General features: G+C 36.4%; 5 protein-coding genes across 11 annotated transcripts; 4 read left to right on the forward strand and 1 right to left on the reverse strand.

Annotated features, from left to right (window-relative positions):
* Window positions 1–32: 32 nt before the first annotated feature.
* Window positions 33–23,073, reverse strand: LOC126855867 (uncharacterized). 4 transcript variants are annotated; one of them, XM_050603905.1, is made up of 9 exons: window positions 22,929–23,073; window positions 19,262–19,624; window positions 18,820–19,159; window positions 18,598–18,722; window positions 18,351–18,410; window positions 7,798–8,003; window positions 7,509–7,708; window positions 830–1,065; window positions 33–742 (listed from the first exon to the last, which is right to left on the reverse strand). In XM_050603905.1, exons 2-9 carry the CDS (start codon window positions 19,520–19,522, stop codon window positions 443–445), a joined length of 1,728 nt encoding a protein of 575 aa, XP_050459862.1. In that variant the 5' UTR covers window positions 19,523–19,624; window positions 22,929–23,073; the 3' UTR covers window positions 33–442. The 4 variants fall into 4 exon arrangements, with proteins under 4 accessions (XP_050459862.1, XP_050459864.1, XP_050459861.1 ...); XM_050603907.1 differs by lacking the exon at window positions 22,929–23,073 and adding an exon at window positions 21,619–21,762; XM_050603904.1 differs by lacking the exon at window positions 22,929–23,073 and adding an exon at window positions 20,029–20,688.
* Window positions 1,134–2,808, forward strand: LOC126855888 (uncharacterized). The gene is made up of 2 exons (XM_050603951.1): window positions 1,134–1,600; window positions 1,814–2,808. Exons 1-2 carry the CDS (start codon window positions 1,465–1,467, stop codon window positions 2,314–2,316), a joined length of 639 nt encoding a protein of 212 aa, XP_050459908.1. The 5' UTR covers window positions 1,134–1,464; the 3' UTR covers window positions 2,317–2,808.
* Window positions 3,477–5,672, forward strand: LOC126855887 (uncharacterized). Its single transcript, XM_050603950.1, has 2 exons — window positions 3,477–4,259; window positions 4,571–5,672. The coding sequence occupies exons 1-2, from the start codon at window positions 3,983–3,985 to the stop codon at window positions 4,963–4,965; spliced, it is 672 nt and encodes a 223-aa protein (XP_050459907.1). The 5' UTR covers window positions 3,477–3,982; the 3' UTR covers window positions 4,966–5,672.
* LOC126855885 (uncharacterized) lies at window positions 5,874–7,474 on the forward strand. The gene is made up of 4 exons (XM_050603948.1): window positions 5,874–6,052; window positions 6,135–6,201; window positions 6,326–6,663; window positions 6,741–7,474. The coding sequence occupies exons 1-4, from the start codon at window positions 6,016–6,018 to the stop codon at window positions 7,001–7,003; spliced, it is 705 nt and encodes a 234-aa protein (XP_050459905.1). The 5' UTR covers window positions 5,874–6,015; the 3' UTR covers window positions 7,004–7,474.
* Window positions 8,011–17,292, forward strand: LOC126855875 (uncharacterized). 4 transcript variants are annotated; one of them, XM_050603931.1, is made up of 5 exons: window positions 10,269–10,286; window positions 10,565–10,773; window positions 11,802–12,847; window positions 13,225–13,669; window positions 14,066–17,292. In XM_050603931.1, the coding sequence occupies exons 3-5, from the start codon at window positions 12,146–12,148 to the stop codon at window positions 14,365–14,367; spliced, it is 1,449 nt and encodes a 482-aa protein (XP_050459888.1). In that variant the 5' UTR covers window positions 10,269–10,286; window positions 10,565–10,773; window positions 11,802–12,145; the 3' UTR covers window positions 14,368–17,292. The 4 variants fall into 4 exon arrangements, with proteins under 4 accessions (XP_050459886.1, XP_050459885.1, XP_050459887.1 ...); XM_050603929.1 differs by lacking the exons at window positions 10,269–10,286; window positions 10,565–10,773 and adding an exon at window positions 8,011–9,933; XM_050603928.1 differs by lacking the exons at window positions 10,269–10,286; window positions 10,565–10,773 and adding an exon at window positions 8,011–9,904.
* Window positions 23,074–24,471: the final 1,398 nt, after the last annotated feature.

Below are 24,471 nucleotides of genomic sequence, written 5' to 3' on the forward strand. Positions count from 1 at the left end.
TCACGGTGTATACATTGTAGCTCTTTTGAGAATACGGCGTCGCATGTTTTATTTTACATACCTTGCGTGTTTATTTTACATTTGTAATTTGATTCGGACATTTTTTATAATTGTAGAAAATAATTATTAATCATCTTCATCAAATAATGACTATTAATAAAAACGTATTTAATAACGTGTCGACAGATGACATGTCAAGAAGAAAGATATCCATATTGATTTTACAAATATCATGTTTAATTCGTTGCGCATCTAATTAATATAAAACAGCAATTTATACTATAGTAGCAATAGAATCTTATTCACATAGTAGCGAGTATAAAAATATAGTAAAATCTTGCTTACATAATAGCGAGTATAAAAATACGATTAAAGCCTTAAATGCTAATGTATTGTAATAGTTTAATTAAGAATTTATGATTATAAAAACAAATGTTATCAATTAAGATTCTTTGCTACTAGAGAGCATTGTAAGTGTCCTTGGAACTGTGTCAAAAGATCTTAATGAAAGTGCAGCAGCTTTTAAAGCTATAGAAATGCAATTGGTTTCATCTAGATTCTTATGAATTCCATAAATTATTCCAGCCGTAAGGCAATCTCCACAGCCGCTTACACTGAGAATTTCACTACACTTTTCTATACTATCTAAAGCAGGATACAATCGAGATGCAATTGAGGAATTGGCAATCAGTTCTCCATTTTTGTTGTAAAAGGGCTCATCTTGCAAAGCTTTGCGTGTTACCTATAAAAAATAGATAAATTGTTGAAATATCGTCTTTAATTAGATAGTTCATTCACAAAATAAATGTTTAAGAATCAAAAAACAAACCAATACTCCTTGCGATCCTAAAGTAGTTATAACAATTGGAATATATTCAAGCAATTGTTCAGCTATACTTTTTACAGCCACTAGATCCATGTGTTCAGGAACAGGAATATTAAAGTATTCGCTTATGACTTTCAACTCGTTCTTATTGGGTGAGATGAAATGTAATACATTTCTCCATTGCGATCCAGCTTCGAATATTTTTCCTGCCGTTTGAATATCCGTAGGTTCATACCAGACTGTAACAGAAAAAAAATTATTAAAATTATTTGAATCTTTTGTTCTTGCATTAATTTTTTTCGAATATCAATTCTGGATAAAAAAAATATATATACTAATTCCACGAAGAGAGAGAGAAAGAGAATCGAAAAAAGTATTTTAATTTTTTTACGTTAATATTTCGAATTAACATAAAAGAAAGTTTCAAGGCAAGATAAAAAAAACTCGAAATTTGAAAGGGAACGGTGTGGGACATACAACGCTCTCTAGTGTTCGTGCACTTAGCTAAATAAGAAGTTGGATGTTGGCGTCCCAAGTGAATAAGTGACAACAATACGTTGCATTTGGTGATTGGAGAAGTTATATTTTTTTCGCTTATTCATTCTTTAGTATATCATCGTGAGTGACGATCGTAAGTGATGGGGAAGACGAGGACTGGTAAAGCCGCCGTGGTGTGCACAGCGGTGGCGTTCATTCTGGTGGTGATCGCATTCACCACACCCAATTGGCTGGAGACCGATGGCAAGTTAGATAATCCGCAATTTGTCAAGATCGGTAAGATTATATGCATTATTATAATTAATTATCATAAGTAATATGAAGAAATTAGATATGGTTATACAAAAATTATACAAAAAGAAAATTATGTCTAGAACAAAATAAATCATTTATCTATTTATTTTTGATAATTTCTGTTGATCTTCAAAAAGATGAAACATCTAATTGGTGGCGAAATAACAGATCAAAAAATTATGCCGATCTTTGCAGGTCTCTGGCAAGTGTGTTTCCAAGGCTTCCAGGATCCACGTCATCTCTACGACACTAGATTCTATGGCTGTTGGTGGGTCTTCGAGGAAGAATATTACATCATACACGATATACTCTTGCCTGACTTTTTTGTTGCTACGCAGTTCTTCTTCACACTATGCCTGACTTTATTGCTAATAGGAAGTTTTCTGACCATTATGTACACCTGTTGCTCTCGTCATCATGACAAGTATCAGCTTCTTTTATGGACAACTGGTGGTAATTTAGCTTTAGCTGGAGTGTGCGGTGTTATAGCAGTGATTATATTTGGCGCCAGAGGCGATGGACGAGATTGGATGCCCAATTGGGAGCACAATGACATAGGTTGGTCTTATGCCTTAGCTGTCGTGGGTAGCTTTACCCTGATAGCAGCTGGTATTCTATTCCTAATTGAAGGTCGTAGGCACAGAAAAAAGCAGGAGCGAATATTGAACGAAGAACAGAAAACACATACAACCATCTAGCACATATTTACAAACTAATTAATTTAACACAAAATATAACAATATTTTTTTGCCATGTTAAATGCAAATTCAGATAAATCTTTAAAGACTCATATAATTATATTGTTATATCTGTACTTCGTAACATGACATATTGAATTTGCAGATATATCACATATATAAGATATAACATATTTTATATATAAAAAAAATAGACAATGTAGAATACAGAGCTATTCTGATATTATCATTACATTAAAATTGTGTACAAAATGTTCTCTGTATAAAAAAAAGCAATATGCACTTTAATGCTATTATATACGCGAGATATATTATACAAGACATATCTAAAATAATCCGTCCATTATATATAGTCTTATTATTCTGAAAATATTTGTAGAGACTAATTTTTGTACATGTATATAAGTTTAATAGATTATGTGAATGTTATAAGGAATAAATCTATTTTATTTGTATACTATATTTATAGAAATAAATAATAAAACGATTTTTTCTAATCTCTACCGTCTTGTTACCTGGATATTTAAATTGCATGTAATAATTCTCGAATGCGAATTAAATCAATTAAGCAAACCCCTTTATACATAGTGACCCACTTTGTTCTCATGAATTCGTGTTCATTGTTAATTATGAGATACGGATCTCTCGCATGCATGCGATATATCGAAAAGTATATCCGCAAGTTGTTGGCCTAATTTAAAAATTCTATTTAATCGACCGCGTTGAATTTTTCGCATTATATATTAGTCGTCGCAATCCGCGAATGCGTCATTATAAATCACGCATCAAGATTTCATTGTATAACGATATAAGTGACGCATCCGGTTCCTTCGAGGAATCTCATTCAGCGATGATTCGTGTCGTACGACTGTAATTTTCAAGCGATCAATTACAGGCCATAGTACTTCCTATCTGAATGAATACTTTATACGCGAGGAGAAAAATGAGAAAAAAAAAGTGTAACGAGTATATATAATTAAAGGGTGCGAGAGTCATGTTTTTAGAAGAAAAAAAGCGCCTCTTAGAGCGATGATTTAGATTGAGAAACGCATTTATTCGCGGTTCGCTTACGTCCTACAGGACCAAGGTTGGAATGCGATCGTAAGGATAGAGAAACACGTACGTAAATAAAATGTGACACATGATGTACCTTGACAGATCAGGACCGTATAAGACCGACGTAAGACCGGCACAAATTGCTATAGATCATGAATTTTAAAAAGGGTCTCCATCCAAGAACTTGTTTATGCATTCCTTAAGAATGAATGCTTTCTTTTTCCATTCTACGTCTTATTGTACCACCAAAGAAGTTCTATCCGCTGAGGGGCGGGGAGAAGCAAGAGAGAATTTTTTTTCTTCTATTGTCACCTGTTCTAGACGATCCTGTATACACACACATATATACCTAATTCGTCACGTTTACGCTCTCTCTACTCGTGGGATATTCGCGCGTGGTTCGAGGTGAGATCTTACAGGTTCGGTTAGGTTTAAGCGCTCGCTCAGCCAATAACACAGGATGCCTGGGTGTGGTTTATTAGTGCCGTGGGATTGTCAGGTGGGATAGCATTTCATGAGAAGACTATAGTCTTGCGCGTCCAGTTGTCGGGCGGGCGTTTCGTTGGAAATCGGCGATTCCCACGCAAGAGAACACATAGGGAGCGGCGACATGAAGAAGAGGAGCCTGTCCGGCAACGTCGGCGTCGGCGTGTTCCTGGTCGCCTTCATATGCGTGTGCGTCGCATTTGGCACGCCCGCGTGGTTGGTCAGCGACCCGCGGATTATCGGCGCCAAGTTCGATCGACTCGGTCTCTGGCGGCATTGCTTCAGGTCGCTGCCAAATCCTCAGGAATCTGACGCGCCCCGACGATTTTTCGTCGGCTGCAGATGGGTCTATGATCCGTTTACCGCCGGCTACTCCGATATTCGTGGCTTCTTATTGCCTCGTAAGTATCTTTAAGATGCAATTTGCTTATTCAAAGACACCATGTCATTCCTTTTAAGTGCGTCGTAAGTTTTTCATTCTTTTCTTCCCAAAGAAAGATGGAAAGATGGAAGTCGCAGAAACATCTAAAAAATAATTAGACAAATTTGTAACCAATGATAACTCTTAACATTGTGCACAAAATTTTGTCCTTAAAATCACTGAGAAACTTGCTGTTTGAAAGGATGACAGTGTACATACATCAAGCTTAATTTTGTCCTTAAAATCATTGAATTGGAATATGTTGACAATGTCAAAATCTTTTTGTTACAGCATTTATGGTAGCCACTCAAGTTTTCTTCACAATATGCTTTCTACTGGGTCTAATATCGTTTGGTCTGATATTATTTTATACTCTTTGCTGCGATCCAGAACGGAAGAAATATATCGAGCTGATAACTACTATTGGTTTTGTGCTACTAGCCAGTGGTCTCAGCGGTGGCATAGCAGTCATTATATTTGCCTGTCTTGGTAACGCAGATGGCTGGATGCCTGGACACGTTAATAATTATTTAGGATGGTCCTTCGCTCTAGGCGTCATAGGTAGCGTACTGATGTTAATAGCGAGCGGCTTATTCCTGGTAGAGGCGAATATACAACGAAAAAAACGAGATTATCTGAAAGAATCTCAAACGCGGTTTCAACTCGAATCTCGCTTAAATGAATGATATGACAATTGTTCAATAATGTGTTCATGAGAATTGCGCATAAATATTATACTAAAACTCTAATTAATCATTCCGTCCACAAAGTGCAAAACCATCGTAGAAGAATCTCTTTCTGTAGAATGTACAAAAGCAAATTTACATTTTAATTTAAGTTTAAAATAATATGTAAGTTTAATATTTTTGTATGATATTTTATATCTATCTTTATATTACATATATAAGATGAAGTATTGTATGATAATGTTATCGTTAATATATATATGTATAGGATGTTTTATAACTCCTACCTCAAAATACTATAGTAGCAAAAGCTTTTGAAAAACTGAATAATATAAAAAAAATTTCTGTGCAATTTTTTTTACTGCAAGTAACAATATTTTAGTATTGAAGTATAAGTATTTTAAAATTTAACCGATCATAGACTATATCTAAAAAATTTTTTTATCTATTCTGTGAATACTACAGTTACCTTGTTATTTTTTTTTTGATTAACTTTTCAGGCCACTTATAAAACATCCTGTATATTGTTTCTATATATATTTATATCATCATTAAGCATAAAATGTATCGCACAATGTAAATTTACATTCTCTAACGCGAATTCATATCTGATGAAAATCTAGACTTTTTTAATAACGAAATCAATTAGAAATATTCAAATAAATTTTATACTCCGTCCTTTGTCAAATAAAATTTTGAATTCAAAACATTTTTATGTGTATCCCACAAATTTTACTTTAATCTGTATACATTAAATTCGATTAAATTATATCTTTTGATTATAAGGCTGCAAATTTGTGTATATATGTATAAAATTTTTATATAAAAAATTTATAAATAATTCTCACATATATAAGTTGAGGCGACCATACTATCATCTGTTGGTAAGATGCACTAACATCGTAGTAAAGTTGGCAGCAATGGCGCAATACAAGGTGTGGCAAGTGTTTCTATACGAGAGGAGCAACGAAACGAAAACAATAATTGTCAATGACCAAATAATTTGAATCGATCGACTTCACGTCTCCGTGAGCCAAGAGCCAAGAGACCATGTCGGTGGATAAACAAGAATATCACAGGGCTTCTAGTGAGTAATTGATTAAGCTTAAATTGATGAAGCATCAATTAAGAATCCTGTACTAATTGTATGCTTTTGCTTTCGTTAATAGACGCCGTTGTTTTTGGCGGAGGGCTCACCTTTGTATCATTACTCCTCTTAATGATGGCTTTTATAAGGTACATGAAATTATTTTTCTTTCTGAAAATGAAATAGTATTTTTCAAGCTGCTTCTTGTTACAATTATTTCTTGTTGCACATGTAAAATTGTAAAGCATTATTGATCTTTCCAACAATTTTCAGCCCGTATTGGATAGAATCATATGAGGAGACATTCAGCAATTTTAAACACATGGGACTCTGGGAATATTGTTTTGAACAATTTCGTTATCCCTATTACCAGTTTGACAAGCAATTTGATGGCTGCCATCACATCTTTTCACAAGAATATTATGTTATAAGAGAGTGGCTGCTGCCAGTGTGGCTCATGATTGTACAAGCGTTTGTCACACTGGCTTTATTACTTTCTTTCTTTGCTTTCTTTGTGATAAGCCTAATCTGGATACGTTGGCCGTTGAGATTTGTCCTGCATTACGAATGGATTCTGTCATCTGTCGCGTTCATATGCGACGCAATTGCCGGTAAATGAGCTATAACTTTAAAACTAAAAAAAAGATCTTTATTTTGATGACGTTAATTTGAATGTTTTTTATTTCAGGTGTGCTTCTCTTCTTGGCAGTAGCCATATTCGGTGGGCAATGTTGGCGTCGGGATTGGTTAATGTATCCAAATTACAATCATTTGTCGTGGTCGTATGGTCTTGCGGTTGTATCATTCATGTTGCATATATTTGCTGCATTCTTTTTATATCTAGATGCGCGGACTGGTTACAAATTGCGCAAAGAATCTCGCAATCTGGTAATGCAAATGCAACCGAATCCTCAGTCTCATCATAGTCTGCCACGAAGCGGATATATATAATATTAAACCGTATTTGACAGAAAGTTTTTGCACAAAGTTTTTATCACTGTTAAACTTAACAAGAGCGCGAGACTTATCTTTTAAAAAATATATTTAATTCATAAATAATTATAATATAACTATAATTTCAATCTGGCCAATTAAAATTAAAAAAAAAAAAAATGTTTTTAGGTAAACTTTTTTAAAAGTTTGGTAAAAGATAAGCGTGTGCATTCTCGTCTTTTTCAATCTAACTACTTTGTGTTCAATTCTCTTAAACTAATTCGCTCTTATGCGTAATATCCGTCCATTGTTATACTCACATATAAGATAAATTTTTTTATCTTACAATTTTTTTATACATATACGTATTTTTAAAAAATATTATATATAATACTTTTGTGTACAAAAGAGTTGAAATTATATAACAATTTTATAGATATGTAAGATAATAATAAATAAAGAGAGAAAATATTCGTTTTCGTAAATAAAGTGGCGGTAAATTATTGCAGAAATTTTCACTCACCTGGGACGTTCGCCTGCGACGCGATGTCGAGCACGCAGCGCATGGTATCCAATCCAGGGTTTCCGTCGAGAACGATAAGACTAGCTTCTTCGAGATGCGATTGACACTCTCTTATCAATTCCGGGGCGATTGCGGTGAAGGATTCCATTTCGCTGACGCAAAAATGACATTCACCATTGATGTCCACTATCACCGTGAATCTGTAATATTAGCAGACCTGTTAGACAATTTTCTATCGCCGATTACTCGTTAAACAAGTAGCAAGATGTGACAAGATTATTATTCGTACCTCGCGGTATTGACGTCCGACATCCGTTTTACAGTTTTGCCGCCGGTTCCTAAACTCTCAAGAATGACCTTTCCATGTTCGTCATTACCAACGACGGATATCAGCCGTGTGTTCTCCAAACCAAGCTTGATTAGAGCATCGGCAACGTTTCGAGCAACTCCACCGCAACTGCGTCTGCTTTGTCCAACGTGTGTTCTGCCATCGTACTGAAAATAATCAATTTCTTCAGAATCATTCAGAATTGATTCGATTAGAAATTAATTTTTCACCCTGGAGTCATATTTTTTATGGTAAAAAAGATAAAAATAGTAAATAAGATCATCTTTGAAAAGAACATCTCTTTAAAAAAACATAGTTGAATTTGAAAAGAGGCGCATTCCTCTGGTCTGTAATGATTTAATTACACGTCGAGGATTTGCTTCGGGGTGTTACGTAGTTGAGAGCACTTGAGACAGACAATGCAAAGACCTACAAAGACCTATCTCCTCTGTGGTATCTAAGCTGTGTTTACACTTCCGCTCTCTTTACCCCATTCTTCTATACAACAACTGTGTATAACTGTGTGATGCATATATTTTTTTTCATTCTTTTTCTTTCTCTTTCTATTTCGCAGTTCTATCACGTCCGGTAGTAATATACAGCCGGACATTCGTATCTCTCTCTCTTCTACTCAACTCTATTTCTATATACTCAACGCTGTAGTTGAAGATCCGCGCACCCCTCGCAAACAAAAGCCTCATCGATCAAACATACTATATTCCTTGAAGATGATTCTATATTCATTTTATGAATAAGCAAGTTTCATTGACTCCTTTTTGTAATAATAACGTAGAATAATAATTTATTGCGCTGATCTACGAAGAGCAATCATAGACCGAAGTAGAGCTCGCTTTTCCTAAGAGCGATTGTCCGCCCTTGCTGACTTTCCCTTCGTATCTTTCCTCTATTTATTTCTCGAACGACGGCGCCTTTTCGAGTCCCACGCCATCATTTGTCGCCAGTCCGGTTGCCTATCTCGGGCGCTGTCCTCGACTATCTTCCGGTTCGCATATCCTCGGCGCCGTGTTGACGAGATAGATAGAAGATAGAAAGAGTATATGATATAGATAGCTAGCTAGTTAGTTAGGTGGGTGGGTAAGTAAATAAATAGATAGATAGATAGATAGATAGATAGATAGATAGATATAGATAGATAGATAGAGGGAGGGAAGAGTCGCGTGCGTCCTCTTGTAACGCATAATATTGTCTCATGCGCCGGACGAGAAACGTCGAGCATCGTAGCCGCGGCGTCGCGACGCTCGCGGACAAGCTCTCGACTCTGCGTGATTCGTGGCAGTGAGTGTCAGCGCATCGAAGCGTCGTACAAGCGACATGCGCTACGGCTGGCGGCGGCCTTGTCAAGTGTCGACTGCGATCAGGAGGACGGTGATCAGAACGGAGAGGACGACGCGACAAGGATACTATCAACGCCGGTAGAAAAAAAAAAGTCGAGAAACGAAGACGTCGTCGAGACGCTGGTGGTGAAAGGTGTTGCGAGTACGAGAGGACGCATGACGAGGAAAAGAGGGTGACTGGCATGAACGACGTGGACGACGTTGCCGAGGACTTTCGTGGCGATGCCCGTGGAAGTAGCGCTACGAACTACACGAAAACGAAGACGACGAAGACGACGATTACGTTCCTCGTGTACGCCCCGACCGCCGTACGGTCGACCTGATCGACGACACCCGGTCGTAACGATTCGCGAACTATCGCGCAGCGATCCGCGTGCATGTAGGTGCCGATTAGCTATGTGCGAATTTGCGTCGTAGAAGGCGCAATCCGAGGTCAATAATAAAACGTGAAGATTTGAGATTCTTTTCGAGTGTTTTATGTGCTATCTGCACATATAGGAGAAATCAGATCATTTATTAGCTCTCGGATGAAAAGACTTCCTAACGAAGAAAAGGACTTTCTTTGATGACAAGAATCTCCTCTGAAGAAAGAATTTTGCCTAGGCAAAAATTTTTGTCGAAGACAAAGATCATAAAGACACTGAGCTTCTTGTAGAAAGGCTCTCCTCTTTAACATCGTGCGTGCCTTTCAGCTCGAAGAATCTTATGCAGAGGTATCTAATGGATTTTATAAACCGGGATGGTTAGCATAAATGGTATCATTCCTTTACACCGCGGGAATGTTTGTTCGTAATGTGCCCTTCTCTTTATTTCTTTGCAAGTTGAACTTCCAGTGAAGGACCGCGATCATTGCAGTTTCGCGTGAAGAACCTTGAAATGCAAGGATGCATCTCTCGGAGAGAGTGATTCAAAGCGTGCTCGCATTCAAGGATGCGCGCATCCTTGACGATGCGATCCATGTAACGAACCAGCATAATAATCGGCTCGATTATGCGATTGCCAAAGTTGAAGGACGAATTCGAGTGACGGCGTAACTGATACTTGCGGCGGAAATAGGACAAAGCGTTGCTAGCGACGATAAATTCCTTCGGGAAGGTCGGGAGAAAGATTGCATAACGCCACGTTCCCTCCCTACCTATCCATTACCACCTTCTAACCCTCTCTCTATCCTCGCCCTCCTCCTACCCTTTTCCTTGTGTGTGTCCGTGCGCGCGCGCGCCCGCGCGCGTTTCTTCTCGTCTTTTTCTATCTAGCTTTTCGCGCTTCTTTTTCTTCGGGAATATGTCACTCGTATCAATATCTAATTAAAGTCTATCCGATAATCTTTTTTTATCACGCTCGTCCGTCTATCCGTCCGCTCATCCCTGTAGAAGGCGGTGGAGTAGCTTCGTCCCTCGCTCCGGCATCCGGCATCGAGAAAAGATCGCACGCGGCATCGCGTGCGACATCGATCCGCGCGTGACTCTCTTCTCCTTTTTTTCCTCCGGCGGAATTATGTAAAGTAGGCAGTACTGGACGCCGGTCAGGACGTTGACTGCTCGCCCGAGACGCTAGGAATCGTTCCTTCGTTAACGAAAAGAAGGTAACACGCGCTCTCCATGTCTCTCTCTCTCTCTTTCTCTCGCTCGCTCTCTTCTATATATGTTCCTCCTTTGTGGTCGTGTAGCGGTGTAGAGCGCGCGCAGGGTTTCGATCGATGGGGCCCTTACTGCTCTCTCGCTCTTCCGTGTTTTCATTACAATGCATCACTGGCATATACTCGTAATAGCGGCCTGCATGCAATGCGAGTGCCGATGCATGGAAACGGGAGCACGCTTTGGCGCATCGCTTTGGCCGAATCAAGCTCCTCTATTGCTGTAGTGCGATCCTGACGAAGAGACGATATTGCTTATACGTCGTTATATCGATATAGTTTTCTTCTCGTTCTACATCTTCTTCTCTCGCGTTCTCGAGATCTGTTATATTTACATGTTCGAAAACAGTAACTTTCTTCATTTTCTGTTTCGTATATTTTCTTTATCTCTTTCGTATATTTTCTTAGTCAGTATATCGTAAATTATGCTTCTCTAAAAATCTCTGTCTTTTTGTAATCGCACATCTTTTTTCACAACTATCGGATGTTACTCTTTCTGGTTTCTTTATCGCTCGATTCTTTGTGCCAATACATACTCACTCAGACGCATATCCTCTCTCTATCTCGCGCGATTTATCTCTGTCCCTCCTCAGAAGAGCTACATAGAGCTAGACGGTGGAAAATCGATAAATAGAATCGCCTATCGCACGCTACAACTGTCAGAAAGAAATACAATCCGCTGAGGCACACGCTATCCTTCTCCCACCTCTGGCTTCGACTCGAATGCACGCACGTTGAATATTAAATTCCACGTTTCATGCGTCCCTGTTAAAGTGGAGGGAGAGAGAAGTACGACGGTGCGGAGGATCCAGGATCAAAAATCAAAGATCTGAAAATTTTAGATTTCTGATACAACGATTGAAAATTCAATTATTCAATTATTGGATGATAGAATAATAAAAGATAGACCTGAGAATATCTATTTGAAAATCTGCATTTCTTTCGCATGTTTTAATGGGTTTTCCATGTGTCCGCAGGAAGATCGTCCACGGTTACCGGAAGACGTCCAAAGACGGCGCTTAACGTACACAACGATTTAAAGTGCGCGTGACACGAGGGGAATCATGAACGTTCCCACCAACGGCCTTTCGGTGCGGCGATGCAGCACGACGTGCATCGCGTGATTCGCGCCAGTTTCAAGTAGAGGATCGGCCTCCTCCTTCTCCTCTTTCTCCTCTTCCTCCCTAACGTCGTAAGTACCGCGGCGGCGGCCACCGCTAACGGTGCAACGCGCTAGCCCCGTCTCTCCCTCTCAAACCCCCATATTCGCGGGGGTACAATCCTTACGACGAGGACACGCACACCAGGGTGGCACGATAGTATGACGGTGATGCTGCTGCAACGTTCAGTCACCCCGCAGTCGACGCACAGCCAAAAGACAGCGACGAAGGACTGCAGCGCGAAACCGCCCTTTCTCTTTCTGCTAGACGATCGTGAGGAGCATCGGCACTCGACCGATACCAACACCACGACTACTACAAATAACAACAATAACAATAATAATAATAATAACAACAATAATAATATCAACAATAATAACAACGTCTTCAAGAGGGGCGACGCCCGGAGGAGCAGCAGCCACGATTGCGTCGCCGACGAGGCGCCGTCGTCGGTGACGTCCCAACGACTCGCCGGCGGTGGTCAGGACGTCGCAATGCGATATTACCGTCTCTGGATTTACGCCTGTAACCTGGTGTTGCTCGGTAGCGCGGTTGGCTTCGCCGCCGCGGTGTCGCAGACTCTCTTATTCACCGGCGACCCACGCCGGTACGTGGTGCCAGGTGTACCTCGCGTCTACGATCCCACCGCACTCTACGGCTATCTGGCATTGGCGGCACAGTTAGGCTTGGTGCAATTGCTCGGCTGCATCGCCGCCAGACGGCTCAGTGCCCGGCTGCTTCACTTCTACTGGATACTGCTGCTGGTACTGCTGTTCGGCGACGCCGTAGTAGGCGTCGCTTGGATTTTCCGTTTCGAAAAGATGCGCACCGATCTCAGGCCCACGCTCAGACTGCGTTTGCAGGTGTCATCTCAATTTCTATCCTTGATTTAATAAGATTCTTGACTCTCGTTTCAAGCGTATTGGCTTATTAAAATATTAGAAACGAAAAATTCCAAATTTTTTTTTGCATCATATACATCAAGTCTAATTTCCCTGTGCAAAATAATATAAACGTAAATTCAATTATACAATAATTAATTGGATTTGTTTATTATTCATTTACTAATAAAAAACAACTTAAAAGTTTTTGATTTTTATTTAATCAATCTATATTATCAAAAACAAGTGATGGCATGCAGAAAAAATAACTTATCTTGATGTGTAATGATTGCAAGAATTTTCGCTTCTCAATTTGAGTGATTGTGAGTCTTAATATAATTTCTCATTGGCGTTCACAGGTAGATTACGGTAAGGAACCGCGATTCAGCGAGCAGTGGGACCGACTTCAACGAGAGTTTGAGTGTTGCGGAGTAACTGGACCCAAGGATTTCTCAAATTCCCGCTGGCCGCAAACTTGTTGCGAACCAAGTCTGAATGCGAGTGAGCCCTGTCAGAGTCCGTACGGACGCGGTTGCGAGGAGTCGCTTGTACGCTGGCTTAGAAAAACAGCGGATCTGCTGTTCGTCCTAGGTTTTTGCGTGATCGCATTCGCCAAGCTCTGCTTCCTCGGAATATTACGCTACGAGATACGGGAGATGATACAGAAGATACGTTTGCTGAGGGAACCGCCGCCGCCGGCTACGCCATTTGCACAACCGCCCTTCTGCCAAGTGCTGCCGGAAACCGCCAATAACGGCAGTATCGCTAGACGCACAACGCTGCCTAACGCGGTCATACCTTCCGGTAAGTTTCGATTTAATGTAATTCTCACCTGCAAAAATCCTGTAAGATCGCAGAGTCGCTTGACATCGACGAGTCAGATTAATGAAGTTAGTGATTCATTATTTAGATTCTAATTCTTAGCCAAGTTGTTGAAATGGAATCCCTATGTTGTGTAAATTAAAAAATCCGCAACTTCGAATATCTAGGTATCCAAGTAGCATCTGCTATCTATAACAAAGTAGAAGCAGAATATTAATGGCAATCTTAATCAGTATATATGTACTTGGCAGAGACAGTAGCATTTCGTGCCAAGTACATATATCTAACACAAGAAGAAGAGAAAAGAAAGAGACAACAATGAAAGAGACTATAGAGCCTATTCTCTAATTCGGGAAATAAACATCGTCTTGTTTCCAGGCAACGCATCACTGTTGCTGCAGTCAGACGAATGCAATACCGGCCGGCATCCCTTGCTGGCGAACAATCTACAGGATGGCGGCGCCGACAGCGACACCAACAGCCATTGCGCGCTGATACTGGAAGAATCGACACCTACTTCGGCCAACAACCACAACAATTGCACGACTGGCGGCCGCGAAAAGAGCAACGGCAACAACAACTACGAGATGCGTGAGTTTAATCGCAGATTGCTGCTATCAAACGGCGCCAGTCCGGGAACAGGCGTAACGGTAACGAGCAGTCAGAGTAAGCGTACCTGACTATGGAGATGGTGGCTAAACACCTCGAATCGTTTCCTATACAGGAGCAATAGGCGGCATGCCGACATAGCGCTATATAAATAGAACAACAACGTATATACACATACTCTCTCAGGCGGTTTAGTTTCTTTCTTAAGAGAAAGTAAAACATACAGCGAGCTACTGGCTGGCGCGAGTCCAACAGACGGTGGAGGAAACGCTGTCGTCATCATTGTGTCGATTAGATCGGCGAGAGTGAAAGGGTTGACAACCACTGCATAACTTGTCTCTTATAGCTTGTCCCCTTTTACCTTTAAGTCTGCCGATTCGCGGTAGTGTGCGCTTAACATAGTAACACTAAGAAAGACCGTGGCGACAGACGTTGACGTTGAACGCTGAAACACATGAGAGACCAAGAGCATTCACGAATCGATATCACGATGGAATTATACATTAATGAAAGACCAAATCAAAACGTATATACAGTAGTAAGAATATCTCCGTTTTGTAAGGCGAAACTCGCGAAGGGAAGTTTGAATTTACGAAGATCGCGCAAAAATGAAATTCGATCGATTTTATGCCATCGAAAAGAATGAGGCTGATTCGGCACGTTGCCCTATGATTCCTTAAACGAGTGGCTCACCCCGCGTGAAAGACAGTCGAAGAACAGTTCTATTTATGGTTCGTATTCTCGCAGTCATATGCTAATTTTGCCATCGTCGACGTCGAGAGTTATAAAGAGTAGATACATACTAATTTTAAATGACCGTTAGAGACTATTTTCCTTAGTCTTCTGACTTTTATATTCCTACTTTTCCTATGTAAGCTTTCGCTATATTTGTGTGCATTATATCGCGGGTTGCTCATCAACTGCCCTGAACTCTCTTCGCAAGTATATACCTTATATGCATGTCCTTCCGTCCTCGCGGTCGGCGTAACTACTTTTGTAGAATTATTTTTAATCGTGAAAATTATCTTACGCTTCCCATCCGAGTAAAACACATCATTGATCATCTCATCAATGTACCGGATATCGTTTATCGTGTCGTTTCTCATGCGATATTAAGTCATACAAATCATGCTGGTAGTATATCATAATCGGGAGAGTAATTATCATCATTTGTAAATAGTACATGAGGTTTTTGTTCCGTATTTACATTTCGTTGTCCTCGGGTTGACAATTCTGCGAGTTAATTAAAAACTTTGAGTTAGTAATTGGGTATCTCCCAAATCTGATATATCTTGATATATCTTTTGTATCTAGGATATAAACGCATTATCTCTATAGAGAGCATACAGTTCCATTTTCTTTCTTTCTATTTTATGTCTCAAAAATGTTTAAAAGATCTCTCCCAATCTTTCAAATATTTTTGAAATATCTTTTCAATTTGCGATGTCTTTGTCAGTAAGTATTATATTAATAAATATTACATTAACACAATGTTCAAAAAGGAAACAATTTAATTATTAAAAATAATAACCAACGCTAATCGATGTTGTCCAAATTCCAAAAGAAAAACTTGCGATTCAAGACTTGTTAATAGCTTTTGTTGTTCAAAAAGAAACTTGAAACTTTTTATACGCATTCGTTTCTCTTTAATAATAAAGACAACCTGTGTATCTGTCTAGACAAGGTAACTGCGCTTCTCGGGAACGTTGCCGCCTGATGAATTATTGAACCACGCGACTATACTCGTGAAGTTCTATAATTCTTTACCTTTCTTAGACCTTTAAGGATAATTACGAGAGAATATTATGATATACTGCCAAATTGATTCTCCTCCCCCATTACCGATAAAATGGATGTATATCTATTTGGATAAACCTTAAACAAGGAAAGTTCGTTTATTTTCTTCGTTAATGATATAATAGTAAAAGAGAACAAGAGAGAGAAAGAAAAAGAAATATTTCCAATATGTAAGCGACGATTAAACAATTCCTAATTGCTTTTACATATATACATTTAAAAAATACGCGTCATGCAAGTAGCTTGTACTGATTTGTTCTTCGTAATTCGACCATCATTATTGAGCTAAAATAAAAACGTAGAACGCAGATATTATTTCATTTTCATCTTTCGAATTTGTTTCTCTTTGCATGCCTCATCAGCTCTTTTGCCTCAATAATGGAGATCCATCTTATAATCGATAAAAATTTAGGATACTAAATCGAAATAATTGGCTTCCTAGTTAGGCTTAAAGGAATCTTAGGGTTATATATCTACTGGAGATGTAATGATAAGGGATATATATATATAGAGAGAAAGAGTAGACAGATTGTATATATCGACATATAATAGAAATAATACTACGTGTCGATCGTCTGCTTAAGGAAAAACCGAGACATTATCTGTTAACTGTTCGAAGTCATGCGCGCGTCTCTGTCATGCTAATGAACGGGACACTTTACGTTAATCTATCTGTCGCAGTTGGATTTATGTGTATCGTGAAATCTGATGTTTCACACATCTCCAAGTATAATTACACTAGTCTGGACAACAGGGTAATTATTAATCACGAAAGATTATCTGAACATTCTTAGGCCACTATTAGCAATGTGAAATATTGCGCGTTGTCGCGATAAGATGTAAAGTCGATCCCTTCGATATCTTTTCAGTGTTTATTGACAATGCACAAGTCCGATCATTCTTTCTTAATCAGACCATCGAATTATCGTTGAATGTAATAAGCTAATAATAACGTCAAAAAGCTTACACCTCGCAGACACACAGCCTCTGCCACTGAATGTATATAAAGATGTTATATACAAGAGATAGATTAATCTTTTTTTTAATTAATTAGTCAAATGAAAAATACGTTCGAAAAAAAATGTACGAAACTTATATCATACTTTGAATCACATACAAAAAAAAAAAATATTTAAATTCGCTTCGGTTCTCATATTAATGTATTATCTACTACAAAAAAAAAGAAAAAGAAAAAAGAAGCGAAAGATTTTAAGTGGTTATATTTTACTCGAGCGATGTATCTTCATGTTACAATCACACTGCAAGAAAGACTTCAAAGTTCAAACGAACGTTTTGATTTGTAATACGGATTGGTATCTAAATGTAATATATAAATTGAAGAAAAGTGAACATGACAGGGAGCTTTGAATAGTGCCTGCTTAAGATCCAATTTATTATATCTGAAACAACTAGGTATGGTCGAATAATTAGTCGTTTATGGCATTGCACGTCGGATTTCAAATCGACGAATCAATCAATGAGAAACGATAGTCTACGAAAATACTATCTTCTTTAGGCGAAAAAAAAAATAGAAACAAATTTGCACATCTTTCATCTTTTTTAATATTAATAATGCTATTCTCTGACATACAAATCTACACATTATAATAAACGATATATATATATATTAAATGATTGATTTTTTTGATTTGGAAATACGTTTGTATAAAAGTCACTCAACTACAAACTTCTTGACGAATCGATCAGTTTCTGTTTGCGCGTGTAATGCCATAAATGAGACATTTCATAGAGTAACTGTAGAGTGATATTGGAAGTATGCACATTTAAAGGCTTTGATTATTTTAATATTGTATAAAGACGACGATGCGAAACAAAGTGTATCTGTGAGAAGACTGTGTTAGTGAAGAAAGGACAAATACTAAATAATTACATGTAGTGTTACAATCGAGCTCAATAGCGCGTTTACGTTGATGAACCTTTCATAATATCGTATCAACAAGCTTGCGTCTGTATTTAAGTCATAGAGATATGCCGCCAATTATTGCAACGGCCGTATCTCATAGGTTTGCTATTCTATAAAGCGTTTGTTAATATACACCATACTCCTCCCCTATTCTATATATAAATACGCGAGAAATCCCCTTATTTGATATTATTAAATGTACATAAAAAGAAAAATAAGAATATGGTGGTAATTGTATATAAATACTGTTACTGTTCTATAACTATATTATGTAATATGAATATAAGAAATTGGTTATTTAGTATAATTTTGATTGTGAAGTTTTTGACTTACGTTTATTTTCGATTCCTTTACTTGCACGACAGTGTCCAAGATCGCCCCGCCAATCACTACCTGGAATAAGATGTCTCAGTATAAGTATACTTCAAGTATTGTTATCAGTAGAGATAGTGAAATCATATATTTAACATTAGCCTTAGCCTTGAATACGATACGCTTTGATAAGGCACGTTGGTAAATAATTTTTCATCATGTCTTAAGTTTCGTTTAAAATTAATTTTATTTTTTCTTCTAAACTTACCGGTTTTTGCTTCGATATTATCGATCGTACCGGTGCAAGTTCTACACAAGACGTCCGAGATTTTTCGCAGAGATTCACGGCAATCTCAGCCGCGATCTTGGCATTATTTTCTATAAGAGCTATATCTGCAAAATTGTTGAAAAAACGCGTGTTTTAAATGTGCGTAAGAATAATATTTTAAGAACTATATTTCTCATGTTGCAATCTATTAACTTCACTTACTTGCTTCAAGAGACTGACCCCGTGTAATATTGTTGAGTTCGTTCAGAAGAAATGGTGTCACTTGCTTGCCCATTATATTCATGGCATTGGCTCTTTCTAAAGCTTCAGATATAGCAGAATCTACAATATCAGGCTTTAATGTGTATTTGTCAGGGATCGACACTGCAAATAATATCCCTGTATTAATGCCCAGTGCTCTTTGCGTCTCCACAATATCAGCTGCTTTCTTAGCATTGGAAACTCTATATGGCGCTTTTATTTTATCCAACGTCTCAGAACAATAAAAAGCTGGAAATTCTGGTGTTTTGCCAATTTTTATCACTGGTATTCCTTGAGTTTCCTACGAGCATAAAAGCCACATTTTTATGTCAATTTCTGGAAATAAAGTAGTGAACATATTAATAAGTATTATATATGGAAATAAAAGTATTTACATACTTACCAAATATTCCAAGGTCTTGCTAATATCCAAGATAGATTTAACACCAGAGCAGACAACTGCTACTGGTGTACGTCCAAGTTCAATCAAATCTGTACTTATGTCAAAAGTTATCTCAGCTCCTCTATGAACTCCACCAATACCACCTGTTGCCATTATTGGAATATCTGCTGTGTGCGCAATCAACATTGTAGCACTGACAGTTGTACCGCCATTTAATCCATGCGATGCAATGAAACAGATATCCCTGCGTGAACATTTCATAGTTTTTGCAGAGTCTGCTTTAGATAGAATCTCCAACTGTTCGTTGTTTAAGCCAACATGTACCTTTCCATCTATGATTCCTATTGTTGCAGGTACAGCACCCTGAAATAAAAATTTGCCAACATTGTTGCTTGGATTATAAATTTTTACAGTCGCATCAGCATATATAATTCGTAATATATCCAATATTAGATAATTCTACCAATAAATCTTTCATCAACTTTTGTCAACGAAATATTGATTTTATATTTTTTGAACAAATAAATTGAGAAAAGTATTAAAACTCTAGAACAAATTGTAAAAAATAAATGTTGTGACAAAACTTTATTAATATTAAATTAAATGAAAACAAAAATATCTATTGCTAATATAAAAAGAATATGTAATTGTGTTTATAAATTTTTATATAAATTTGGATATTTGCTTTTATAATTAAATTAGATTGAAAAAAAATAAAAAAGAAAAAGAAAAAAAAGAAAAAAAAATTCAAAGTATGCTATACGAACTTGCTTCCTGACCGCGTCTTCGACTTTAAGCGCGGTGTTTAAATTATCAGGGTACGGCATGCCGTGAGTGATAATCGTCGATTCCAGTGCCACGATCGGCAATCCATTTTTTCGGGCTATCGCGATCTCAAATCCGTAAACAAATGTCTTTCGACCGGCGATCGATCTCCGATGGATCGTCAGCGCGTTGGATCTTCTCCATAATTTTGCCGCGAGATCATTCAAACGGACACGATGCATATTTATAGGAGGAAAACGAAACCGACGATAAACAATGACACGTAAATTATTCGCGAGTCCCTAATTACCCAGATTTTCGTCCTTACCTCGGAGATAGACGGGATGAGAGATAAGCAAATCGATAACCGAATTTTATTTAAAGCGAGAGGAGATAAACAATCTCGTGTCGATGAAGCAAGTACCGATCAGTAAAACACTTGTCACAATCGAACGATATAGTTTATCTCATTAATCGTATTCCACAGTCTTATATTATTTTCGTTATTCCATTTTTAGACGGAGATCAATAAAAAAAACCCGATCGACATCGATTTTCTTGAATAACAACATCGACAACACGTTGTTGAACCGGAATTTAGACTGCGCAGATATATCTGACGCCGGAAATGCGTTTACGCACGAAGTTGTGCACAATATAGCGTACTTGATTTATACATGTTCATGTCTAGATATTCATAGATCCATGACTGTTAATAATATTTAATTTAAATAAAAAAATACATATAGCTAATGAAAACATTATTTATTCTTCTTTAATATTATATATTCAGAGTTTCACATATTAGAGATGTAAAATTGTGATATACTTTTTTTTTCTATTTTTTTTTATAACAAGAAAAAAAAGCGCGAAACCAAAAGCGTGCCAATTTTTTTTAGTAACTAGACAGATATAAAATGTATATAATTTAAGAAAAATAAAAAAGCGAATTTTTACAATTTATTATTCACTTATTATTATTATTATTATTATTATTATATTATTATTATTGTTTTATAATTTTTCAATTTATTATTTTATTGAAAAAATGCGTTTTAATAAAATGCTTTTTTAAAAGCTGCGTCACGCGGAATGCATTAAAATTGCATTACTATAATAATAAATTAAATTATCTCAATAAATAGACAATATTTTTGAAAATGTTCTTAAAAATTTTTGGAAAACATTTTTTATAAACATTAAAATAATGGATTAAATTTCCTTTTAATCACTAAAAAATGTTATTTATATTAAACATATATTGATATATATTAATTGATATTTTAAACAAATATTTCATGTTAAATAAAGAATTAATAATTAAACATTAAGTAAATTAGTATTATTTTTACAATCAATTGTACAACGTACAATTAATCAACAATAAATATTAAAAAATAAATATTAAAAATGCAATATTTATAAAATATTGTCTGCTCATTTTAGGACATTATTTATTTTTCTTATTTTGGGGAACAATATTTATTATTTTTTCTAATTCAAAATTGTGACAGATATGTAATATGAGACAAAACCGATTCTTACAACTGTAATGTTTTACCGTAATATAATTATAATAATAATATAATTACCGCAGCATTACATAATAACAGAACAATCAACTCTGATTCCTTCGATTTTCATAATGCTCGATTTATTCGAACCACAAATGTTCCAATGCCACGAATAATCATTCGACACATTGTAAATGCGTACAGAAATTCCCTCGTGAACATCTCAACTTTCGATAATGAAAAGACATTGTCGTCCGATTTCAAAATTTCAATCAAATACAACTGTCACAAAATGCATCGTAAATGATAGTTCCTATTAAACGCGACGATACAGAACGTGTCGCGTTTAAGAGAAACTAATGCCAAATGATGCACTTTTTCGATTGATTAATGCACTTTTTGTGACAGCCATATTTGATTCGCATAGTCCATGCTCGAAATCGGACCACAGCGCCCTAACGGAATCGGAAGTTGACAAGTTTAGTCGTTAAAGTCGTTTGTGTTTGTCGCGCGCGGTTCTTTCTGATCACTTGTGATGTTTAAACGTCTGCGATACAGATCTTATCACGATTAAAAATTCGAACGAATATCGAAGAAATAAAATTAATCCATCGCATAATTAATACTGTGCTAATATCGCTATATAGTTACAATTCTATTACGATTATTTATCATTTCTTTTATCGTCTGAATTACGATTTGAGGTTATGATTTAATAAATATTGTTTGCAAATAATCGTATGATATGCAAGAAGTGCCAAGAAAATTATTAATAGTCTTATTATGCGTATAAGTAATATGCAAAAATGTTATAATTCCATCAGTGCATCATCTATATGTAAGCATGTAATATCGAAGGTGCAGAAAGAAATTTTGAAAGTGTGAAGAAAGAATTCTATCGTATGCGCAGATATATATGTACAATATCATGCAACAATTATATCAAGTTCCGAATATTTTTAAATGGGTAAGTTTATCAAATAATCTATAAACCACAAATTATTTTGTTTAAATTTCATAACGATATTGTTTACGTGTACAGTCATTACGCTTAATCGCGGTTATATACAAAACAAAAATGACACGACAATTTTCACGAGCTTTAATTTCCAAGTTTTGAAATATCCTCATTTATATGGATTTACAATTATTTATTGTTAGTTATTATATTTTATTTTAATCGACAAATTTTTTTTTCACGTACATTTTTCACGCTATTTTTCAAAATATCCACACAATCCCGAAAAACTTTCAGATTTAATTTAAGTGTATATTCGGCATAGATTATTCCCGCGAAAATAGACGCAATTAATTTTGAAGGTAATATAAATAATAAGTTAAATAAAAAATATAAATAAGGAATTAAATAAATTATAAAATGTATTTACCCCCAACGGTTGTTCTGTCCGATATTTCCTCGAGAATTTGCTCCTCCTTTCTTGTTTTTCACAGCATTAACGTAATCACTCGCGAAAATTTATAATTATTTACGTATGCGCGTACTAGAATACAATAATCAGCACGACGTTAGTCATACGTGACGCACATTTTACAACATTGACATAAAAAAATAAGGTGAGGAAGATACTGTTATTATCTTTAGAACACAACTACGATTCACTATATATCCGCGATATATCGCAAATTAATATAAAAAATAAATTTAAGATGGTGGAGACAAATCGAATTAATCGGCTAATTAAAACTTGACCTGCCCGGAAATATACAATGGACTCTCGTTATTGTAAGTTAGTATATTAATAAATATATATAATTCTTATATATAATATTCTTATATATATCTTATATATATATATAATATATATTTATAATATATAATATATAATCTTATATATATAATCTTATATATATATTCTTGCGAAATATATATATATTACTAATAATACAGAAAATATTTAATATATCGCGTTTTCAGAAACGACGAAATAGACGACACGCTCGCTCGAGCATCGCAACGTAAATGACAAGGTCACGGCGTTTGTAAACAATGTATCGCGTTACATTGAAAAGGATGTGCGCCGAATTCATTGTGCGTCAATTCATAAAATACAATATACTATTATCTTTAGAACAAAGCTACGATCCACTATATATCCGCGATATATCGCAAATTAATATAAAAAATAAATTTTAGACGGTGGAGACCAATCGAATTAACCGGTTAATTAAAACGCAATGAGCTGCCCGGAAATGTATAATCGAATCTCGTTATTGTAAGTATATTAATAAGCTTTGCGAAATATACGTATTACTAATAATACAGAAAATATTTAATATAACGCGTTTTGAGGAGCGACGAAAGAAATGACACACTCGCGACGTAAATAACAAGGTCAAAGGTCACGCGGTTTGTAAAGGATATGCCCCGAATTCATTGTGCGTCATTCATAAAATATTTAATGCGCCACAAAATATTCACATCGCGAAATATTTAACAAAATAAATGAACGCGAAACGATTGTTCTTCTTTAATCATTCGATTTGTGCGTCACGGCGCGCTCTCGATTCGATAATGATAAATATAAATTATATTAAAATTGGCAAAGTTCGAAATTGTGACGAAAGATATATTCTAATTCGAGCATCATATATAAGATACGAAAATAATTATCGCCCGTAAATATAACGCAACGATATTATGTAACATTTATCTCTTGCCATTTCGATCTCTACTCGAAATTTATCCCCCAAGATATTTGTTTCGATTTAATTCGCGTGATTCGCGTGTTTATTCATTCGCAATCGAAGCAATAGAGAGAAAGTTATTGTTCAAATTTGATATTTATAGATTAATAATTATTTCTTTAAAGATGAATATAAAAAAATACACGAATTTTAAGATCACAAAATAATTTAATAATATACGAATTAATATTACGAGCTAATACGAGTTAATGTACGAGAAAGATT

This window comes from Cataglyphis hispanica, chromosome 17 (genome assembly GCF_021464435.1).
Source record: "Cataglyphis hispanica isolate Lineage 1 chromosome 17, ULB_Chis1_1.0, whole genome shotgun sequence".
NCBI classification, from domain to species: Eukaryota; Metazoa; Arthropoda; class Insecta; order Hymenoptera; family Formicidae; genus Cataglyphis; species Cataglyphis hispanica.